Source organism: Branchiostoma belcheri, unplaced genomic scaffold, assembly GCF_001625305.1.
Source record: "Branchiostoma belcheri isolate BF01 breed outbred unplaced genomic scaffold, Haploidv18h27 scaffold21, whole genome shotgun sequence".
Taxonomy (NCBI): Eukaryota; Metazoa; Chordata; class Leptocardii; order Amphioxiformes; family Branchiostomatidae; genus Branchiostoma; species Branchiostoma belcheri.
Genome location: NW_017803602.1, coordinates 1,419,583 through 1,440,514, shown reverse-complemented (window position 1 = coordinate 1,440,514; position 20,932 = coordinate 1,419,583). Strand labels below are relative to the sequence as shown.

General features: G+C 42.3%; 2 protein-coding genes and 1 long non-coding RNA gene across 3 annotated transcripts; all 3 read left to right on the top strand.

Moving 5' to 3' along the window:
* Positions 1 to 639: 639 nt before the first annotated feature.
* Positions 640 to 3,622, top strand: LOC109469621. The gene is made up of 4 exons (XM_019768159.1): positions 640 to 903; positions 1,577 to 1,683; positions 3,034 to 3,208; positions 3,607 to 3,622. Exons 1-4 carry the CDS (start codon positions 752 to 754, stop codon positions 3,620 to 3,622), a joined length of 450 nt encoding a protein of 149 aa, XP_019623718.1. The 5' UTR covers positions 640 to 751.
* A 201-nt stretch (positions 3,623 to 3,823) lies between these two features.
* Positions 3,824 to 5,315, top strand: LOC109469740. Its single transcript, XR_002140208.1, has 3 exons — positions 3,824 to 3,914; positions 4,385 to 4,510; positions 5,149 to 5,315. It is a non-coding gene; the product is annotated as an uncharacterized LOC109469740 (long non-coding RNA).
* A 2,793-nt stretch (positions 5,316 to 8,108) lies between these two features.
* On the top strand, positions 8,109 to 19,590 carry LOC109469681. The gene is made up of 14 exons (XM_019768235.1): positions 8,109 to 8,141; positions 8,613 to 8,918; positions 9,139 to 9,279; positions 10,284 to 10,460; positions 10,876 to 11,071; positions 11,550 to 11,785; positions 12,394 to 12,576; positions 13,010 to 13,168; positions 13,491 to 13,730; positions 15,658 to 15,813; positions 16,295 to 16,454; positions 16,840 to 16,996; positions 18,533 to 18,755; positions 19,192 to 19,590. The coding sequence occupies exons 3-14, from the start codon at positions 9,162 to 9,164 to the stop codon at positions 19,206 to 19,208; spliced, it is 2,022 nt and encodes a 673-aa protein (XP_019623794.1). The 5' UTR covers positions 8,109 to 8,141; positions 8,613 to 8,918; positions 9,139 to 9,161; the 3' UTR covers positions 19,209 to 19,590.
* Positions 19,591 to 20,932: the final 1,342 nt, after the last annotated feature.

Genomic DNA, 20,932 nt, shown 5'->3' with positions numbered 1-20,932 from the left:
AAACGACAAAGTTAATTCTTTAAAATGTCCACTAAGAGCAAGAGGTACTTAGGGAGATTTTGGGAGATTATGAAGTGACGGACAGGTACTTACCTAATGACCATATCGTTATCGATGAAAAGAAATAATTTCCAACAGTAGCCAACTTGGATAGCAAAGTAATTCGCGATTGTATATGAGGTAGCTGGGACTTACAAAACAACTTTAAGAGATGAAGTGACTCTCTATACTACTTACTTGACGAAAGGGAAATTTCTATTTGCAACAATTAAGACAAGTAGTTGACTTAAGCAAAAATTATCCTGTCCACCGTTGTTGCCAGGAGCTTGAGCCCAAACAAATCAACATGTAATCCGGTCAGGAGCGACAGTTGAAGTGGTGCGCTTATTCCACTTTCATAGTACCAGGGAAAGTGTACAATGTACTAAGAGGCCAATTTTCAGCCAGAGCAACGTTTGGTAATACCCTTCGTTCAAAAGTAACAAACGTGGTAAAATAGGACTTAAGTCCACGAGAACCTTTGACGGAGGGACTCGCTGGTGAGAAAATTCATAACAAAACTTCCCCAACAGATTACGTACATTGTTCAGCTAGCCTCCTATAAAAGGACATGGCACCGATAGCACAGCCCAGACTCTCCTATACCAAGACTCAGACTCTGTCATCTCCGAGTGTGTTACATAGACACTCTGAGTGATACAGTAAAATTTTCCTTGGTGCCTGCCTGTTTAGAAGAAGCCAGGTGTCGGCCATGGGGAAGTTACCCATGATCCTACTGGCTGTCTTCGTTATTGCCGTGGCAGGGCATACCCCGACAGAACAAGAACTTTCCGCGACTTCGTCAGAACCGGGACGCATTCTCCCAGACTGGACGATGGCACGACTTCGCTACGACGGCTGCAGGTAAGCGTAGAACTCTACTCCCGTGTCAACTGTGAGAGATTCAACTGTTTATTAGGATTATCATTTTTTGCTGAAATTACTGTTTATTGTAGATTTCTTCGAAGGGTGTTTTGCCGCGGAGTGAGTTTTTTCGCCACCGGAGCTTAACTTTCTCCGCGGCATAACTCGTGCGAAGGAGGCTAGTTTATTGTGTAGTTGTTCATTTCTTTTTGTGAGCACAGTTGTACACACAAATACACGTATTCCTGCGTTGGTATGTACAATAAGGAAGACAGGAAGTACATGTACGCTTTAGCAAAAGCATAATTCTCTACAAAGATTGGGAACTTTTTGTATGAACGCCGGTTAGTTCAGCGTCAAACATGCGCTGGATACTTAATTTTGACTCATACCCCTTCACAGGAGAGGCGCAATGAACCTTGGTGCCGTCTGAATGAAAATTCTTTGTATATTCCTGGATATTTCAAGCGCATTGTAGAAATTTTCACTACATTCCAAATAATTGTGCCCATTCTTGAGGTCCGCGTGCCCCGAATGTTTTGAGCATGTTCAAAACTTCGGTTCATCGATGTCCGTTCATCTGACATATTTTGCCCTGACAACTTGAACATAATTTCCTGACTGAACAAGTGTCTAGAAACTGTGCATTTTTCTCTCTTTTTTTTTTTTGCAGGATCTATGCGGAGTTTGAGCCGGAGGATTTGTCTGGTAAGATGTGTGAAGAGAAGCGGGAACTGACTGAGATTGACGACAAAACCCAATCGGCACTGAACTTCAAAGGTAAGAGTCAACTAGACTTACTTCCATGCATCTAGCCACAAAACAAAAAGCACTGTTTATCAACCTGGTATGTGATTTCTTTATCAAAGAAGACGATAACAACGTGTATCATTTCATGGTTGGTAGAGTCACAAAACATTGTCGCCGGGTTCTGATTCCAATTAAATTAGTGTATTGATGGACAGAATGTCAATTTTATAATCAACATTTTTCCAATCAACAACCCAATGTCAGAAAAGTAAAGAGTTGTCGTGAGGATTTGGTCGTACATTAGGAGTTGTAACAGTGGGTGGTTTATAGGCGCTACCAACTGACCCGGCCGATGGGTCTAGAGGCTTTTAGCTGATTCAGTAGGAGCGTCGGATTGTAAGCTGGCGCCCGGGGGCCGTGGATTCGAACCCTGGCCCGGGACCAGAAAGGTTTCTCGCCCCTCTTTCTACTGCTCGCCCTTGTTTCTACTGCTCGCCCCTGTTTCTACTGCTCGCCCCTGTTTCTTACAGAGTTGAAAATGAAAGGCGTCCCGCAGACGTGCTATGACGTTCTGACGACATGTATCAGAGGGCAACGCTCGTATGTTTGATAGCCACTTGGAATGGTCCATTCATATGCCGAGGTGGATTTGGAATCGGAATCCTCGTATACTAGTAGTTGGCGAGTTTACCGGCACAGTTAAACATTTCGGTTGTGGTTCAGGTTTTAAAAGTTGCATGGTTCTTGGGGTTTAACTTTTAGGATACTGACCGATAGTAGGTTTTGATACATGTATTAGCATCATCGTTGGATGTTAGCCCCATCGATCGCAGACTCTAGATCAGTCAGACTTAATCCTGATATATCCTCGTATGTTAATGACTTGGGAACATATCTGGTCCCGTTTACCATAATAGAACTCAAAACAGCTATAACAAAAAGTGTCATCAACATAGACTCAAAGTCTCTTCCCCCAGATCTATTCTAGAAAATGGTTATCATGAAAACTGTACAACGAAATTTGGAACCTACTTTTACCTTACCACAATACGTCGTCTGAAGTCAATTTTATTCATAGAGTATCGCGCCTGTTTCGCTAGTTTCGTTTCTTCAGTTTTCCCTTTCTATCGTCTTAGACGATCAATGAAAATGGAATTTCATATTTTTTCATTCAGCTGTACCTACAGATATTTTCCGTTTCTCTTTCTTTATTTATTCATTTTTATTTGTTTACACAATTCCGTGACCGTCCACGGCATTTAACTAGTATTTTTACCCAACCTTTGCCAGACAAGAGGTACTAATAGTAACACCGGTACCTGACGCATCAAAGATACATGTTTACAAAACGTTTGACAGGATATTTTCCGTTTTCGTTAGCGCCGTCACCGAAGTCCTGTTCAGATGGCTACTCCAAGTACAACAGAAAATGCTACAAGTTCTCAACTGACAAAATGGCGTTTAAGGCAGCCAAAGATGCTTGTCAACGGGATGGAGGACTGTTAGCAACCATCAATGCCCAAGACACCAACGACCTGGTTGTGAAGAAAATAAGGTTAGTAAGGTTCTTCTCTTCTCAGTTTTATGATGTAAAGGGTACTTCTGGAATAAATCACATAACGGAGATGAAAATTGAAGCAAAAACAGGCACTATCTATTGAATATTTGGGCCAAATAGTGGATGTGGTAAAACTTTTGTGTGTAGGTATATTATATATCGTTTGTTGTTGCGTGTATCAAGATGTTTTAACAGCTTAAAATGTGTTTCTTCCGTTTCTAAATGTCGACAGTCAACTTACCAAAATGTGAAGGCAACGTGTAGGCAACCAAGTACATGCATGGGAGATACCCCTGCGACAAGTATTTTTCCTTTGTTTCCCCTATGGCGTTTTCATCAAGAAGCAAGTTTAGGTACACATACTTTAGACCATAATGCTTTGGATGTAAATGTAGAACAGGGTTGGGTTAGCCTAGCTCGAGTGTTAGAGCCGAGTTTACCAGGCCTGGAAGATCATGTAGATAGTTTCTAGCCTGGTCAACGGGTCGGCTTCTCGATCGGGGTGTTGCCGGCCAGAGGTTGTCTGGCACCCGATAGGGGTTTAGCCGGGGTTTCTAATTTCTGCCGCACCGTACTGGTAACCAGGCTAATAGTTTTCATAATCTCCACTTCAGGGCTGACGGAGATTCGTACTGGATTGGCCTGAATGACGTACGGAAGGAAGGGAGTTTCGTGTGGAGTGATGAGGCAAAATCTCCTGCCGGTAGGAACATGGTTTTTATGCCTCACATGCAGCTTATGCAACATGTCGCTCACCACAACAACATATCTTTTACAGATTTACTTATAATCTGAAGGCCAAATAATGATGTTATTAATCAATTTATTTGCTGAAATCTAAGCTCTCACAGACTATCGATAACGGCGTGCCAACATGGGTCTAGGGAAAGGGATTCACACGAGTGCACACTAGCATCCATCCCAGACTTTTGATGCATGCGGCGGCATTAATTTTTTTCGGGGAGCGATGCGAGTTATGCCACGGGGACGGTTTTGCCGCCGAGGAGGGACTTTGCCGGGGAGAGACGGCTTCCCCGCAAATTAACGCCGCCGCATCAGAATTCTGTGAAGGAGGCACACTACGTGCCAACATGGAACCTGTTGCATTTTCTTGTGCCGTTGGTCATCAATTCTAATCCCCACTTTCCTTTCCACTTTTTTTTAAACTCAAAGTGTACACCAACTGGCACCCGGACCAACCTGATAACGGTGGCGGGGAGGATTGTGTAGAAATGACGAGGAACCAGGACTGGAATGATCTACCCTGTTCATCGAAGTTGAACTTCATTTGCGAAAAAGGTAATCTTCTACCTATGATACCTCCTTCCCCTGAATTATCTTTGTTAATGACGTTATCAACATTATACATGGTTGAATACATGAGAGGAAACATGGACAGTATCGAAAGACGTTTAAGACCAGGAAACATGGACAGTATCGAGAGACGTTTTTAAAAGAACAGCTGTTCCCCTCGTATGCAATACTTGTGCATGTACTGCACTTGTCCGTGACGAATGCATAATAGGTTTAAGGTGAACGTGGTTTTGTTTGAAGTATTTCATGTACCTTTCGTCGGTACCTTAGTACCATTGTCAACACAAGCTACAAGTTCAGATCTCCCCACAGTTTGATCGTCAAGGAATAAACGAATATCACTTCCAACAGAATTAATCGAAGAAATATATAAAGCAGCTTGGGGTTAAGAAAGGGCGCTGAGCGGAAGTTTTTTATTATTTTTTATTACTCATTGTGACACCACTTTTCTAACGTAGAGGTAGTTATCGGTCATTACCTTCATGTGCCTAGCGACTCAGCCTTCATGCCTCACCGTGCATGCCTAGCCATTTGCTTGGCAATGCGACACTACATTACGATCCTACCTCTCCCCAATGGTTACGTTTCCTGGTATCGAGCTTGTCTTCATTGTTGTTCTTCAGAAATGACTCATTGGACCTGCCCGCCTATGTACGGAGTGAATGCGTTTAGAGGCAAGTGTTTTAAATTCTCCGTGCGCAGAGTGACCTTCAACAAGGCTAAGGCCATCTGCCGGACAGACGGGGGGCGACTTGCTGTCCTCAAGGACAAGGGAACAGACGTCTTTATCAGGAAGAGAATCAGGTTGGTATACTAGTACTTTTTTAAGGTATAAAAAATCCCCCGCGATCAGAGGTTTTGTCCCAATGAGATTGAAGACGAACAACATTTTATTATGGATTGTCAACTAACAGTTATATGATGACAAACGCACAACGCTTTTCAACCTCCCTTCAGCTTACTCAACATTTCATGCTATAGATAAATTCTATTTCATTCTACAAGGTAATAACCCTTACTGTGCACAAATAGGTAAATATATCAAAGAATGCGCAGACTTTACAACAAGTAGTATAGGTTAATTCACTTAATAACTTAGTATTGTACGTAGGTCAATTCTGTCAAGTCAGTGTACTTTTGTTGGGTCAATAAAGTTCTATATTGTAACAAAAAAGACGCCAAAAACTACTTCAGGAGGGCGAGTATCAGACGTTATGAAAACGTCAGATAGGATGATGAGCATGAGATAAAGCTATGATTATCCTGTCCTTTTTGTGCAGGAGTTTGCCCCTCCACCGACGTGTCCTCAACTACTGGATCGGCCTGAGTGATGTCCAGGAGGAGGGGATGTTTGTGTGGAGTGATGGAACCGAACTTACCGCATCTGGTAACTATCACTCAGCTACTAACGTCATACAATGTCTTTACCTTAGTTGTTGTTCAAATCAAACCATTGACGGATCAAGACGACAGGTTATTCCGACGGCTCTTCCCTCTGAGTTACCAGTACCTGATAAACAAACAAACAAACAAACCTGATATATATCTAGATTCGCATGGATTTCGCTTTCCCTTTAGCCGGAAGTAAGTCCAAAGACAATGGCGAGGAGGATTTAATGGCCAAAGAACCTTCTCAAGTATACTTAGTATATAACATCACTTTGTTATATGTGAGTTAATACAATTTGCTGACATTTAAAATAAGTTATAGGTTTGCTGCAAATTCTTTTCCGGAGGCTAACTTTATAAGGATTATGACCATGACGGACTGTAAATTTTAACTTATTGTGTTTGACTGTTTTTTTTTTCTGTAGTAGAAATCGAAAGATTTCCATTAATGTATAAAAAAGTTACACCTGGCATGACTTAGTATTGTTCACAAGAATGCTCAGTAGGATGATAGCATCGAATTCGAACACAACATAGAGTACTTACAATCTCTATCCAATGTAGGGTACACGCACTGGAGCCAAGGCAAGCCGGACAACGCTGAAGTTGAACGTGGCGAAGACTGTGTGGAGATCCGTCAGGACATGAACTACACCTGGAATGATGTGGAATGTGGGAAGAAACGACGCTTTGTCTGTGAAAAAGGTACCACAAATTAAGACAGCGTTTCTAAAGAATGGTACAAAGAAGAACACATGTATGAATTCATTGTCAATCATGATCCACTGGCCTCTGCACATGCAGAACGCCCTACAGTTGCATTCAGACAGGCAGTTCACAGGATTATGGTCAAAAGATAAACAGGCATGCAGCCCTCCTCTGTTTCTCTTAGATAGCAAATAATCAAATATTTTTACTTCCACCTGAAGTCAGATACTAGTATGTTATAAAGAGCTTGTTCCTCTCAGAAGATCCACTCTTAAATTCATTTGTACTTTAAGCTACTGCAAGAATATCATAAGATGTAACCTAACAAATGGAATGATATTACCAAACTCTGGCGCTTTATTCACCGTGATTGACGTTGAATTAACGTGAGTTGGACTATTCTTGAATTAAAGTTGGACTGGCGATGTTCTAAGCTCGCATCTGACGGAATAATGTCTTCATCTCATCACATGATCTGTGCTAGAATAGAATAAAACAGTAGTTGCTATATACAGATAAAGAAACACCGTAAGGCAGCTTCTTAACAACAATTTGTGAAGACCGATCTAGATCATATTCTACATCCCATAGAAGGTGCTGTCACATGAAAAGAAATCCAATGTAGTTTTATTATTTCACTAAGTTTATTCCTTTTGTCTGCTATTGCAATTTTAAGTTTGGGTTTTCTTCCACCCGTAGCTCCTGTCCCCGACCAAATCATGTTGACAACAGAGGCACCACCTTTGGAGACAGAATCCCTCAATAATCCTGGTAAATCCCATATAATCTACAATTAAATGACTAGTACATTTGCAGTGCTTACAATATAGACTGTCACCAGTGTTGTAAGTATGTATACTGAACTGATTTATCACGATTGGGGGTGGGGTGGGCTAAGGGGTCAGTTTGTATCAATTTATTGACTGCAACGGTAACTAGTAACCGTGACGGCGATAGTCATGGTAATCTTATAGATGCGATTTTATTTTAAACCTGTAGGCCACGAACAACTTTACACCACGCCTGGGCCGTACTGCGCGTGGCTGGACCAGGAGCTGCAGGAGAAAGACAGAGAGCTTCAGAGGCAGACCCAGAACATCGCAGAGCTCACAGCTCAACTTCAACAGAAGGAGGGGGAGATTCAACAGAAGGAGGGGGAGATTCAACAGAAGGAGGAGGAGATCCAACAGAAGGAGGAGGAGATTCAACAGAAGGAGGGGGAGATCCAAGACCTTTCTACTGGACTTCAACAGAAGGAGGAGGAGATTCAACAGAAGGAGGGAGAGATCCAAGACCTTTCTACTCTACTTCAACAGAAGGAGGGGGAGATCCAAGACCTTTCTACTGGACTTCAACAGAAGGAGGGGGAGATCCAAGACCTTTTCTACTCTACTTCAACAGAAGGAGGGGGAGATCCAAGACCTTTCTACTCTACTTCAACAGAAGGAGGGGGAGACCCAAGCCCTTACAACTCGACCTAAACAGCCTTCACCAGATGTCGAGGTGACGCCATTAGAAGGTAACGAAAAAGTTGCAATTTAGAAAACGAAGAAAGGCTGTGCCTACCTAGCCTATCAAAATGCAATTCAACACTATCTGTCTTTCCTTGATACTGCATACACAAAGAATGTTTTATGTGATGTTTTGTTATCATACATTTAAAGCTCACTTCAAGCCATGTTGTAGGTATCCAATTAGCTTTTTTTCCAAACTCCGTTATCACCTAGATCTACACATCTAATTTATGCAGTTTTTTGCTTTGCCCATCTTTTTTCTACTGTACGACTGAAGCCGGTGTGGGTTAACCAACCTCTACAGAAATGGGTGTGGGCAGTCCCGAAACAAACCCCAGGTCGGTTGCCCCACATTGTGGTCATTTGCAACAGGCTGAAGTGAAATGGGGCCATACCACATGCACACAGGAAGGCTTTTTAGCATGTATTGTGTGTTAGAATTGTGATATCAACCACTTACCCCCTGTCTCTGACAGGTAGCGAAAGCCCGGAGTACACTACCCTGGGCTGCTGGAGGGACACATCTGACCGCGCCATTACGATCCTCGAGGGGACAGATCTGCGGCTAGATGGCAGCAACTATCACGAACGTACCCGCGCCATTGAGAAGTGTTACCAGGTAGCACTGTCTCTGGGTTATGCCGTGTTTGCTGTCCAGGATGGCGGGCAGTGTTTCGGGTCTGCTGACGGCCACAACACCTACAACAAACACGGGCCTTCCACAGCCTGCGCTGCGGACGGCGAAGGCGGGCAATGGGCAAACCAAGTCTACAAGATTAAAGGTCAGATTCAAGTAAATAGTGTAGAGGGAATTATCAAGAAAGTAAGTTTGTTAATATCCCCGTGTCAGCATGATAAACATAACGTTACGTTTTCTGAGAAGAGGATTTTCCTTGATGTCATAATAAATATCATTAATCGCCACACGACCCCAACCAAAACTTCTCATTTAAAGTTTGTCATAAATGTTTGATCATGTGTTGTTGATTTGCATCAAAACAGAAAGCTTCCCCGCAGCGTGTCTGATGGACCCGTCGCAGCGAGAGAATTGCGGCTGGTCGGGCATCACCCCTCATGAGTGCCATCAGAAAGGATGCTGCTATGATTCCTCAATACGATTAATACCATGGTGCTACAACAAAGGTGTGGCATGTTCATTTTCCTAGATATAATTCTTGAATTCAATGTATAGTATAGCATAGTATATGGTATAGAATAGTATGGTATGGTGTCTAGTCTAGTATAGTAAAGTCTAGTATAGTAAAGTATAGTATAGTAAAGTATAGTATAGTAAAGTATAGTATAGTAAAGTATAGTATAGTATAGTGTGTTATAGTATGGTATAGCATTCTCGTTTAATGTCATTCTATATTTTCTCTCAGTTAGTAAGTCATGTCATTTTAGTTACCTTTGCCAATCAACCATTGCATACAACATAGATACAATAATGTACGGAAATGATTTTGTGAAAACTAACGCTAGGTGAAATCTCTTTGTAGTGGGGGCCTGTAGTGAAAAGAGGGCGTTGCGAGTATATTTGCTATATATTTTTATATTGGTAAAATCCCCCTTTTCACAGTGAGCCTATGACTGTAATCTTGAATGTCTGTTTCTTACATCACTTCAGGTAATGATGCAAATTAATTTGGATAGCCTTTAAATCTTTGTACTGATGTTGCATACAGTCAAAGCTGCTTAAGACGGTCATTCCAATGACTGAGCAAAATTGTTCGTTATACCAAGGACATGTCCTTGGTTATACATGTCTTAACAGACGTGTTACGCCAGACCGACACTAGCTCGCTGAGAGGGCGTCACCCACACGGTAACTATTGTCAGCCAGCCAAAGATTAGGCAAGGTGTTTCTCTCTCTCAGGTTTATCTTCCTAGAGCGACTTCTAAAATTATGCTGGACACAATCAAATTTCCAACCACTTGTGGCTTGTCAAACAAGCGGTTGTGAATAAAGAACTTTGGTATTCAATCAGTAAAAATCAAAATAAAAGCAGTTATTCACCCGGCTGATTCAATCATTCAGTATTCACGGATGTTCTAAAACCGCTTGAACCACACGTCATTGGGAAAAGTTTATTCTCATTTGTAATATCGGCTTAAAGGCTCATGTTTATGTCGATCCACCCTAAAAGTGAAGTGGCGCAACGACTGGCGTTGCGGTCCGGGTTACCCTGCAGAGAATGGTCACCCCGCTGAATGTGACCCTGACGGGGGAGGGCCATGCTGCTCCACGGCAAACTGGTGCGGCAACACGCCAGACCACTGTGACTGTCAGGGCTGTGTCGACTACAGGGACATTAACGGCACAGGTCTGTACTGCACACACACACACACACACTCACTCACCCACGCACGGACGGACGTACTCACAGGCGCGCGCGCGCGCACACACACACACACACACACACACACACACACACACACACACACACAAACACACACAAACACACACACACACACACACACACACACACACACAAAGGAAAAAACACAACATTATTGTACACACACGCACACACACACGCACACACACACACACACACACAAAAACACACATACACAACGCACACGTGCACGAACCATACACATAGTCGGGTGGTCACTCGTCATGTTTCGTGGGTATACATATGTGACGATCATCTGTGTACAGTTCCACCCATGATGAAGACTTAAGATGATGCCTAGATATAAGACTGGTAATGATAGTTCTCTCGCCTGGGACAGGTATCAATGTCGCACAAGGGAAGAGAGCGTACCAAACAAGCATAATGGAGATATGGCATGGTGATGCCAGCCGTGCCGTAGACAGGAACACCGATGCCAACTACCATGCTGGTTCCTGTACACACACTGTAGATGGTCAAGGAGAGACTGATCCAAGCTGGTGGGTGGATCTTCGTCAATCGTATATGGTTAGCAGGTAAGTTTACAACATGTATAATGGTTCACCAGTCATCGATCACGATGGATAGCACACAAACTCTATGTAAAGCTTAATAAATAAGCTTTCTAAAGAAACATAACACCATTAAACAATAATGAGGATATCATTGATTGTTTAGAATCAAGTTTCCAATGTGTTTGTACTGGGTGTATGGTATAAAAAGTGTGCCGCTATGAAAAAAATGTTGAGCTTTTTCACTTTCCATCCATCAATAATAAGGTAGTAAAATGCGGACATAATCGTACATGCGGTAGCAGCGTTTTACAAATTTGAATCTATGGCCCGCTTCAAGTGGGTGTCTTAAGTCTCAAGTCTTAAGGTGCAAGCCCCAATGCAAGACCTTTCAGTGACGAAGGTGACCGAGGATCTACCAAAGTTAACAAGATTTATATGGTTTTTAAGAATATTCATACACAAAACTAAGTCGACATTGCATTGTTTTTAATATCTACAGAGTAGTCATCTTCAACCGCATGGACTGTTGTTCGGAACGACTCAACCCCTTCAACATCCACATCGGGGATTCCGACCAAGTCAGCGAGAACCCCAAGTGTGGTGGTGATCATCGAATCGACGTGAGCCGACCGTCCATTTCCGTCTCGTGTCATGGGATGAAGGGGCGCTACGTGGGCGTTCGTCTCCCCGGACCCGCCCGGATACTGACCCTGTGTGAAGTCCAAGTCTTTTCGGGTAGGCCTTGGTTACTTAACATGGCTACGACATGTGTGTGTTGTGGAGACCATTATGTGACCTTACTTCACTATATGTAATGTATGGCATTAACTATGCACGTTTAAATCAGGTGTTACGTACAGATGTATTATTTTAGTCACAGACTGATATCATGCGTCACGACAATTCCTAGTCACGGAAATACCATTCTTCACAGTCCAACAGCTACACCAAAGCTTTCAAAGTCTCATTCGGATTATAGATTATACAAGGAGGAGTGCAGATGGTCATACAACTTAAATATAGCCTGGGTGCCAAACCCATAGCACACTGGGCACAAAGTACTGGATCTCAGTGAGGCTCATTGAGATACTTTGTGTCCAGTTTGCTATGGGTTTGGAACCCAGGCTACTTAAATAGTGATATGGTCTGCTTTTCAAGTTCCACATAAAACACGCAGCCATATCGTCAGATGTATATGCTATCTAGTTATAACTTCACAATGCCATGGTGTGATAAGGATCACAGTTGTACTTACTCACTTTTAAAGTCAGTTCAACCAATCAAAAAAGGAAAAGTTACTTTTCGTTTGCAATATCGGCTCTTCTATATATCCACCCCAATAGATCCTTTGAGGTGGCGCCACGACTTGCGTTGCGGTCAGGATTACCCTGCAGGGAACGGTCACCCCGCTGAATGTGACCCTGACGGGGGAGTGCCATGCTGCTCCACGGGAAACTGGTGCGGCAACACGCCTGACCACTGTGACTGTCAGGGCTGTGTCGACTACAGGGACATTAACGGCACAGGTCTGTACTGCACACACGCACACACGCACACACACACACGCACGGACGGACGCACTCACGCACGGACGCTTTCACGCACGCGCGCACACTCTGACACACACAATGATGTCTTTTCAATCATTGTGTTGATGTTGCATACGTGTTTTCAATACAGTCAAACTTGTACAAATAATAACAGCTTAATAACAAATGTGAAGAAAATTTGGCCACTACCAAAATCTAGCTGAGCCATACTCATTAATTGCTAATGAGTATGGCTTAATACTAGCACAATGTATAGTAATTTCAAGAATCTTTGTATTAAGACTGAACAGGCTATTGATTCACTTATGTCGGGACTATTTTTACGATACAACTTTAAAGTGTGTTCCTATTACTCTCGTGCTTTCCTAAATCGAGATACGACAACACTTTATAACACATTCATTATTAGTGTCACCAAGCGGACAGCTTCCGGACCACGTCCAGACTTCCGCCACAGAAACCACCCAAAAAGATGATGAGCAGATGCTACACCCAACTGACGAGGTCCAATACCTTACAACTCCACTTGAGTATCCTCCTCCAAAGACAACAATTAGATCATCAGAAGGTAAAAAATGTGTGTAATTTGCAATGGGGCTATGCCCCTTTCCTGATCGAACGGAAAGCTTCCTGGGACATATTTTTGAATGCTTCAATACATGAGTGTACAGAAACATACTCTATGACTACTAGTATTCAGCTTTAATCTGGTAATGTTAATGAATTAGCTAGGTTCCTTAGATCAATATTGTTTATATACTCGCAACATTTGTGTCTATGGTGTTTTAATAAACGCCTAGGAGAATGATAACCGAATTAGGTAATGGCCACGGAAGAGAAATATTTGATACTTGATGATGAAATTGTATGTTCCTTTTTCCTTCCTCCAGAATCATGTCTGAGGGGTAATGGAGCATCCTACCGAGGAACAGTCTCTGTGACCAAAACAGGCAGGACGTGCCAGCGTTGGGACAGTCAGACACCTCACGAACACGAGCGGACCCCTGCTTGGTATCCGTCGTCCGGACTGGAAGGGAACTATTGCCGGAATCCAGACGGCGAAGAAACCGTTTGGTGCTACACCACGGACCCCGACAAGAGATGGGAGCTGTGTGACGTACCAATGTGTGGTTAGTCCTCATATTTCTTAAAGGAATAGATAATACTAGAACAAGCTCAATTATCGCTTTAGGAGTATCACTCTATACCAAACAGTTATGAAGTCACTTTTTTATTGCCTCCGGGGGAGGAGACATCCTTCCGCGGAAGGGCTTTGTGAGAGTTTTAGAATTTCACGTTCGCAGCGACTCCTCGCGTTTGAGTGGACGGATTCTTTTGAGACTCGGTACATGTTTTGCTATCGGGCTGCAGATGATGCACGTTCTTTTGTTTTTATTGTATATGTGTTTTCGGGCGTGAAAATGGAGCCTTTTGATGACCCCAGAACACCCCTTGAGTGAGAAAGTGGGTCGCGACCGTTGATCTTTTGCGTGTGTCAGATATAGTCGGTCTCGTCCACAGTCGCACAGAGGGGTGACGGGTCTCAATAAATTCTTAGTCTTGCGGCGCGCAACAATTGTTGTTGTGCACATACATCTTCTGTATGCGAGGCGCAACAAATGTTGTTTGGAGGGTATTTTTAGTACGCGTTCACAGGACGCGTGATCGGCAGCAACTTCCGGGTTGGTCAATGGGTCAGGGGTCAACGTACTCTTGCGCAATCTTTGTTTTGGATGTTTTCGGCGTATATTACGACTACTAACTTACAAATACCGCGGTATACGGTCTCAGACGTTCTCGGCGTGCATTTTTACCGAGGATTCAGACCTTTACTTCCCCGATTTATACGAAGAATTGGCGGAAAATGGAGGAAGTGACAATAAGGATGGCTTGCTACTTCAGCCGTTATTTTTAACGTCTGATTTAACGTTTCCGGTTGTCATTCTGAGTTTCATTACGAGTTCATTGCGGCAGATTAAATAGAATTTCATAAGTTCATGGGTACATGTTATGGGCTGCAGATGAAAATGTTGACCTGTGTTAACACAACCAGGAACGCTAAACACATAAAATTCAACACCATCAACTATACATAACAAACAACATATAGAAATATACAATAAAAAGCCCGGAGGTATAAAATCTCAGATTTTACTTGTTCATTTTGTCTTGAATGCTCTGCAAAATTACCAATGGAGCCAAAGATAGAGATAAAATTCTCTTATGAATCTGAAGAACCTTCTGAATCAGTTCCTTCATGTCCAGAAGAGGTGAGGTGTGTGCTGAAAAATACCATTGGTTCAAAATACGCTGTAACAAAATAACAGGAACTAATAATTCATTATGGAGAACAGATAAAATATAGTGTTTCAATGAGTTAGGGTGGCGGACCCCCACGAAAACCTGCTTTGTGGTCCCTCTGAACCGACCATCAACAAAAAGTCCCAATAGACAGCGTCCCCAATCGGGACAGATACATGACCTCCACCTTAATATGTTTGTGAAGATTAGTCATCCAGGGTTGAATCAACACAATAGTGTTTCAAACTTTCAAATTTAAATTGGTATCTAGTTGAAACATTTGAAGCACTATTTCATAATAACCTCTACCTTGTACTAGCGTCTAGACCCGAATTCCCACACTTAAACAATGTGGTTACTTCTAATGTATCTTCCATTTGTTAACCTCCAATGCTTGCCGCCCCCTCCAGATTCAAGTAACCTGCAATTTCAACGATCTTTCTTATGTCTGACCTGCTGCTCGATTGGTCACTTCTCTGATTCCATGATATGCAATTATAGTATGCGTAAACTGTAATGCTGAGAGCATAACAAAAACAAGTAGTTTACTCTAGCTGTGGCGTTCATATTTCTTTCCCAAATGTCACGTGTTTCTTTGCTTTAGAACCATTCTGGTCAGCGTCCTCAGAGTATAGTTGACAGCCTCAGCTGATCGTGATTAGATAATTAGAGCACTACCATCCTAATGCCCTAATTAATATAATCCGCTCCTCTTTTCTCACTTTAAAAGATTATTGTCCATTTCATTTTTTTCAGCTTCTGCCACCCCTGAAGTTTCCGGTTCGACGGAAGAAAGGATCAGCTGTATTGGAAGCACTGGGTACTGTCCGGGGTCTCACGTTACGGGAGCCAGGTGTGTTGATGGGTTCTGCGAGTGCTCAAGTCCAAACTACCAGCGATACACATGCTTACGTAAGTAAACAACCCCTCTTGTATAACTGTATGTATAGTGGTTCCATAAACTGGCCAATATTAACATTATAAAGCTCAGTCAAAGATCTCATTATGCCATCGACGTTACCGTTAACGCTTGCAATTATATGACGGTCACCACCTATCTTCAGAAAGATATGATAAATATGCACCAGGTAAATCATTACCTCGATGCCACACTGAAAAAAAACATACTAACGCAAAGCTGAGAATTATACAGTGCTTGAGGTGATGATTTACACTGGATAACTCGGTTTAATACTTAGCTTAGTTTGTGACCACATTCTTCACACATTACGACGTATAACCAGTTAGAATTGCTCTGAGGGGATTTTGGCCCTCTAACTGAAATGTCAACCATGAACTATTTCGTACTTTTAGGGTAGAATCAAAGTTTGCTTTTGTCGTCTTCCCTCTATCCATACATGGTTATACTAATTATTGAATTTCTCACCCAAAGCGGTTGTTGGGAGTTGTGCGATAACACGCGGCTCTCCAGTCGCCCGAGCGGAGGCCTTCCTCGCTGCCGACCCGATAGAGACCTTCAGCTGTGTCGCCGATGATAACAACGAGTATGAAGTGCACGTACTGGCGGTGTACGAGGCGGTCGGACCCACAAGGTTTGTCCAGAACACGTTTTCTCACTATTCTTTGTGGCATACTGATTCACCGTACGACATGTAGTACTGTGCTCTTCATGGGATAACATTGATATGTTGTCGCTGGAATACTCGTACAAATCATATATAACGTATACGAATGCCAAGAAGTCTCCATGAACGTACATAAGAAAATAGAGAAGGTTGGAGAAAATAAAGCTGACAGAGTATCTGTGGTGTCCCAACGGTCAATCAGACTAAAAGGGCAGATGATAATGATGATGGGGAACAAATATTTTGCATGATAATCAGACTTAGGGGTAGATGATAATGATGAGGAACTAATATCTTATATTAACTGCATTTTACATATATGTAACTACTGTAAATCTGTGTCAATTACCAGGGGTTTCCTGCAGGATCCTACCGAGGCAGCTGAGATGGAAGTGACCGTCAGTGCAGGCCAACTGTCCAAACCTCTGGTCTTGGTGTTCAGCTCGTACGAGGCCGTCAACTGGGTGCTCCACCTACCTGACGACATCGAAGTGTACAGAGTGATTTTGGTAAGAAGAAAAATCCATAAGACACCACAACTCATCATACAATACTTCATCATACAGCACCTCTCCATATAACACTACACAATACAATACCTCACCATACAGCACCTCGCCATATAACACTACACAATACAAGAGTTCCGCGATCTCATACCTTCGCCAAGTGATGTTAACCCTTGCGGTTGACGGATTATACAATTTAATCATCGATTTTGTAAATAAGAGCCTCATTTGCATGGATTATATCAGTTGATCATATTCAATCTCCACCCAATGACAGCCTTACTTTAATAAAAAGGCTATTATAGCACTTCTTCATAAATTATGCAAATGAGGTCATGATTTGAATAAATTATGTTTATTGATGTTCAGCTTCACTTAACTTCCAAATGTGGCAAGTATGAAATTCCCAACAGTTACAACCATGAAATTATAAAAAATTGCCATTAATTATGCAAATTAGGCCCTCATTTACATAATCTATATCCTCAGATGTTTTATCTCGTTCTCAAGTAGATGTCACAAGTGTTTCATAGTTCTATTATCGAACAAAGCAGATTTATAGAATGTCCTCATTAATTATGCAAATTAGCTCCTGATTTGCATACTTGTCATCTGATTATGACAAACATCACTGCAACTACCTACATACCTAAAATCACCACAATCCGTCAACCGGTTCTTGAGTTATCATCCTTCGAAAATTTTTCATCAAATGCTGCTGCAGTTCCAGAACAAGCAGCTAGGGGACCCAAAGTCATGTCACTTCTTCCCTACCCCAAGAGCTATCTACCAACCAAAATTCGTGACCCTAGCATGTCCAGATCACGAGATATCAAAACCGGAAGTTCTGCTGCAGTACCTAGGAAAGCCGCCAGGGGGCCCAAAATCTAATCATTTCTAGGTCTCATGAAGACCTACCCACCTACCAAGTTTCATTCCAATCCACCCACTCCTTCTTGAGTTATCTTGCTAAACCACACACACACACACAACACACACACACACACACACACACACAGACAAACGCTACTGAAAACATAACCTTCTTGGCGAAGGTAACAACACCACACCGTACAACACCACACCATACGAGTACAACACCACACCATACAGCACCTCACCACACCGCACAACACCGTTGAAGGAATGTCCTTTAGAATTTAGCACAAAGTGGCGACCACATTCTGTTGACGACAAAAGTGAATGGATCTTTTTAACGTGCGAAAGTTCATAATTTCTTCTTCTCGATTCTAGTAGTATTAATGAAATACCTTGAAAATCCCAACATAAAGCTGGATTTGAGCTGGTAACCTGATGATACTTTTCTTTATTCCCTCAAGTATTTGACAATGGCGCGTTTGAGTAAAGATCAGTAAAATCATGCGATAACTAAAAGAAGTAAACTGTCGCATTGCTGCTGAATTGCGTGGTAGCGAAGTCGCATTGCGCTGCTATACTAGCTACTTGAACAAGCATCATGTTTCACCTCAATAGAGGGTGACTTGACCCGGCTGATAAACAATATTGTATCCGCAGATGGCATACCATGAGGACCAAAGTGACGTAACAGTGCAGGGTGGAGCTGTGGACGATGTGCAGCGCCTGTCAGGTCGGACTGGGGCCGTTCCTGCGTGTGCTTATGGAAAGGATGACGGTGGCTGCAAGACGGTTGACCTGCTGGAATACATCCGTGCAGAGTTTGGGCCAGTTTCCTCTCTGACGGGTACATACAAGGCAGGCATGTGGGTCCTTGAAGTTGGTAAGTAAATCCATACATATTATAGTGAAGCCTTTTCCATACACCAAGTAGTGTCAACCGACGCCAACTTCCATCAATTCACTTCGAATTCGGCCGAGATGCCTAACGTTACATGTAATAGTCAAAGGCTAAAAGCAGACATGCTCCATCGTAACGTTAATACTCATACGTCAAAAAGATTACAGTGTACTAGTAATCATTTTTCAACTAATTGCACCCCACTCTCCGGAACATTTGACACCGTGACAAAGATATTTTCTTGGCAATCCAAGTGTATAGGTTTACATACCTGGCCTCTATCACAAATTGACCAAATTTCCAGTATCTAAGAGTTACGCTATTTGGAGCGCCCATAAAAGGAACCTGCAAAGTATTTTTTTTCAGACGATTGTCAGGTAGCTAATCACCGACATGTCTTTCTTGTCCTTCCCGATAGGAGCATCTCCTGAGTGAGGGGATCTCGAAACTCCGCCAGCGTCGCTCCATGAGGAAACTTAGTCATCATCCGACCCCTGCAGTAAGATAAAAGTGACATCTGGCAAGGATGATTGATCTGTAGATCTGGAATTAATGAATTATCGATTTTATCGATTGTTATGACCAGTTTAAAGGCTTTTATTATTCTTACACAGTGTGTGTTATGCACCATGGTTTCCACTGTTTTTAAATTTTCTTCAAGTTTTATGCATCACTTTTTATTGTGCACAATCACAAGGCACATTAACTCATGACGATGATAAGGTACCTTAAATATGGTATCATAAAGAAGTACACAAATGATGTCACCAGTGCACTATTGTTTGACTTTGTCATCTACAACTGTGATAATTTGAACCTCGAGCTCGGGAAAGGCTTTTCCTAAGTATACACGTTTTGATCAGTATTCAATTCCATGAAATGAAATCACATGAGTTGTTGATAATTCATCTGATATAAAGATTGTTGTTTTATGGAGTGATCATTATGGCTGTGATTTTTATTTGTCATTTGTATTTATTCTTTTAGCACAGTTATAAATTGAAAAAGTAAACAATTTAAATAAAACAAATAATTTGCAGGAGGGGGCAGAGAACCTTCAGAGCTTGTACAAGACCCTCCTCCTTCCTAACTCGCGAAATGGAAGATATAATCAGTATGATAAATGTAAAGGAATTAATGGAAAAACTATAATGATAATGCAAAGTCATTACACATTATGTCATAACCTATACTCAAAAGTAAGGTTTGCCGATGCCCGCCTGTTGTATGTAGAGCTGTCTACAGAATGACTCACAACTTCTGCACAAAGATCTGAACACCCTGGAAGAAATTGGCAAAGCAAGTGGCTCATGTAGTTATGATCCCGAAAAATGCTATACTAGTATGAACATAACAATCAAACGAAACCCACATGTACCTAGCTAAGAGTTTTGTGGTCATGCTTTAACACAACAAAACCGTATCTGGGCGTCACAAGCAGCCTGAAGTGGGGTGCGCAACTAAGGCTAAACGTGTATGCAAGTGATTTTACTAGCTGGTTGGGCATGCCCACAGATTAAATCTGAGTACAAACCAGAGTAAAATCACTTGCATACACGACACCGTAAGATCAAACAAGAATATGCCGCAACAGGATGGGATCCATGTACAAAGATAGACAAAGATAAACTGGAAAGGGAACAGAATCAAGCTGCAAGATTCTGCACGAACAACTATGAAAGAGGTGCTGGTTTAAGTAACTGTAACGGAAATGAAACGAAACCTACAGTGGGTCTAACTGGGAGACAGACGAAAAATGTCCAGACTATGCATGATGTACAAAACAACTAATAAACTTCCAGTGTACGTACCAACTGCTAAGCCCTAAGTACCTAATACCAGACCCAGAAAAGAACAAACTATCGCAGAAGTGGAACTTAACAAAGCAGAGTGGAACTTTCGGCTGTTGAAGTCGAATAGCCAGGCCCTTTTACTGAATCAAGGGCGGTTATACTGCTTAATAATACTGAAGACACAGACCTGAGATACAGCCTCCATCACGACCTATCCTTATGTCATAGCCCATCTTCATCACGGTCACAACCTATCCTTATGTCATAGCCCATCTTCATCACGGTCACAACCTATCCTTATGTCATAGCCCATCCCTATCACAGTCATAACCTATCCTTATGTTTGTTAGCATGACCGTGGGACAG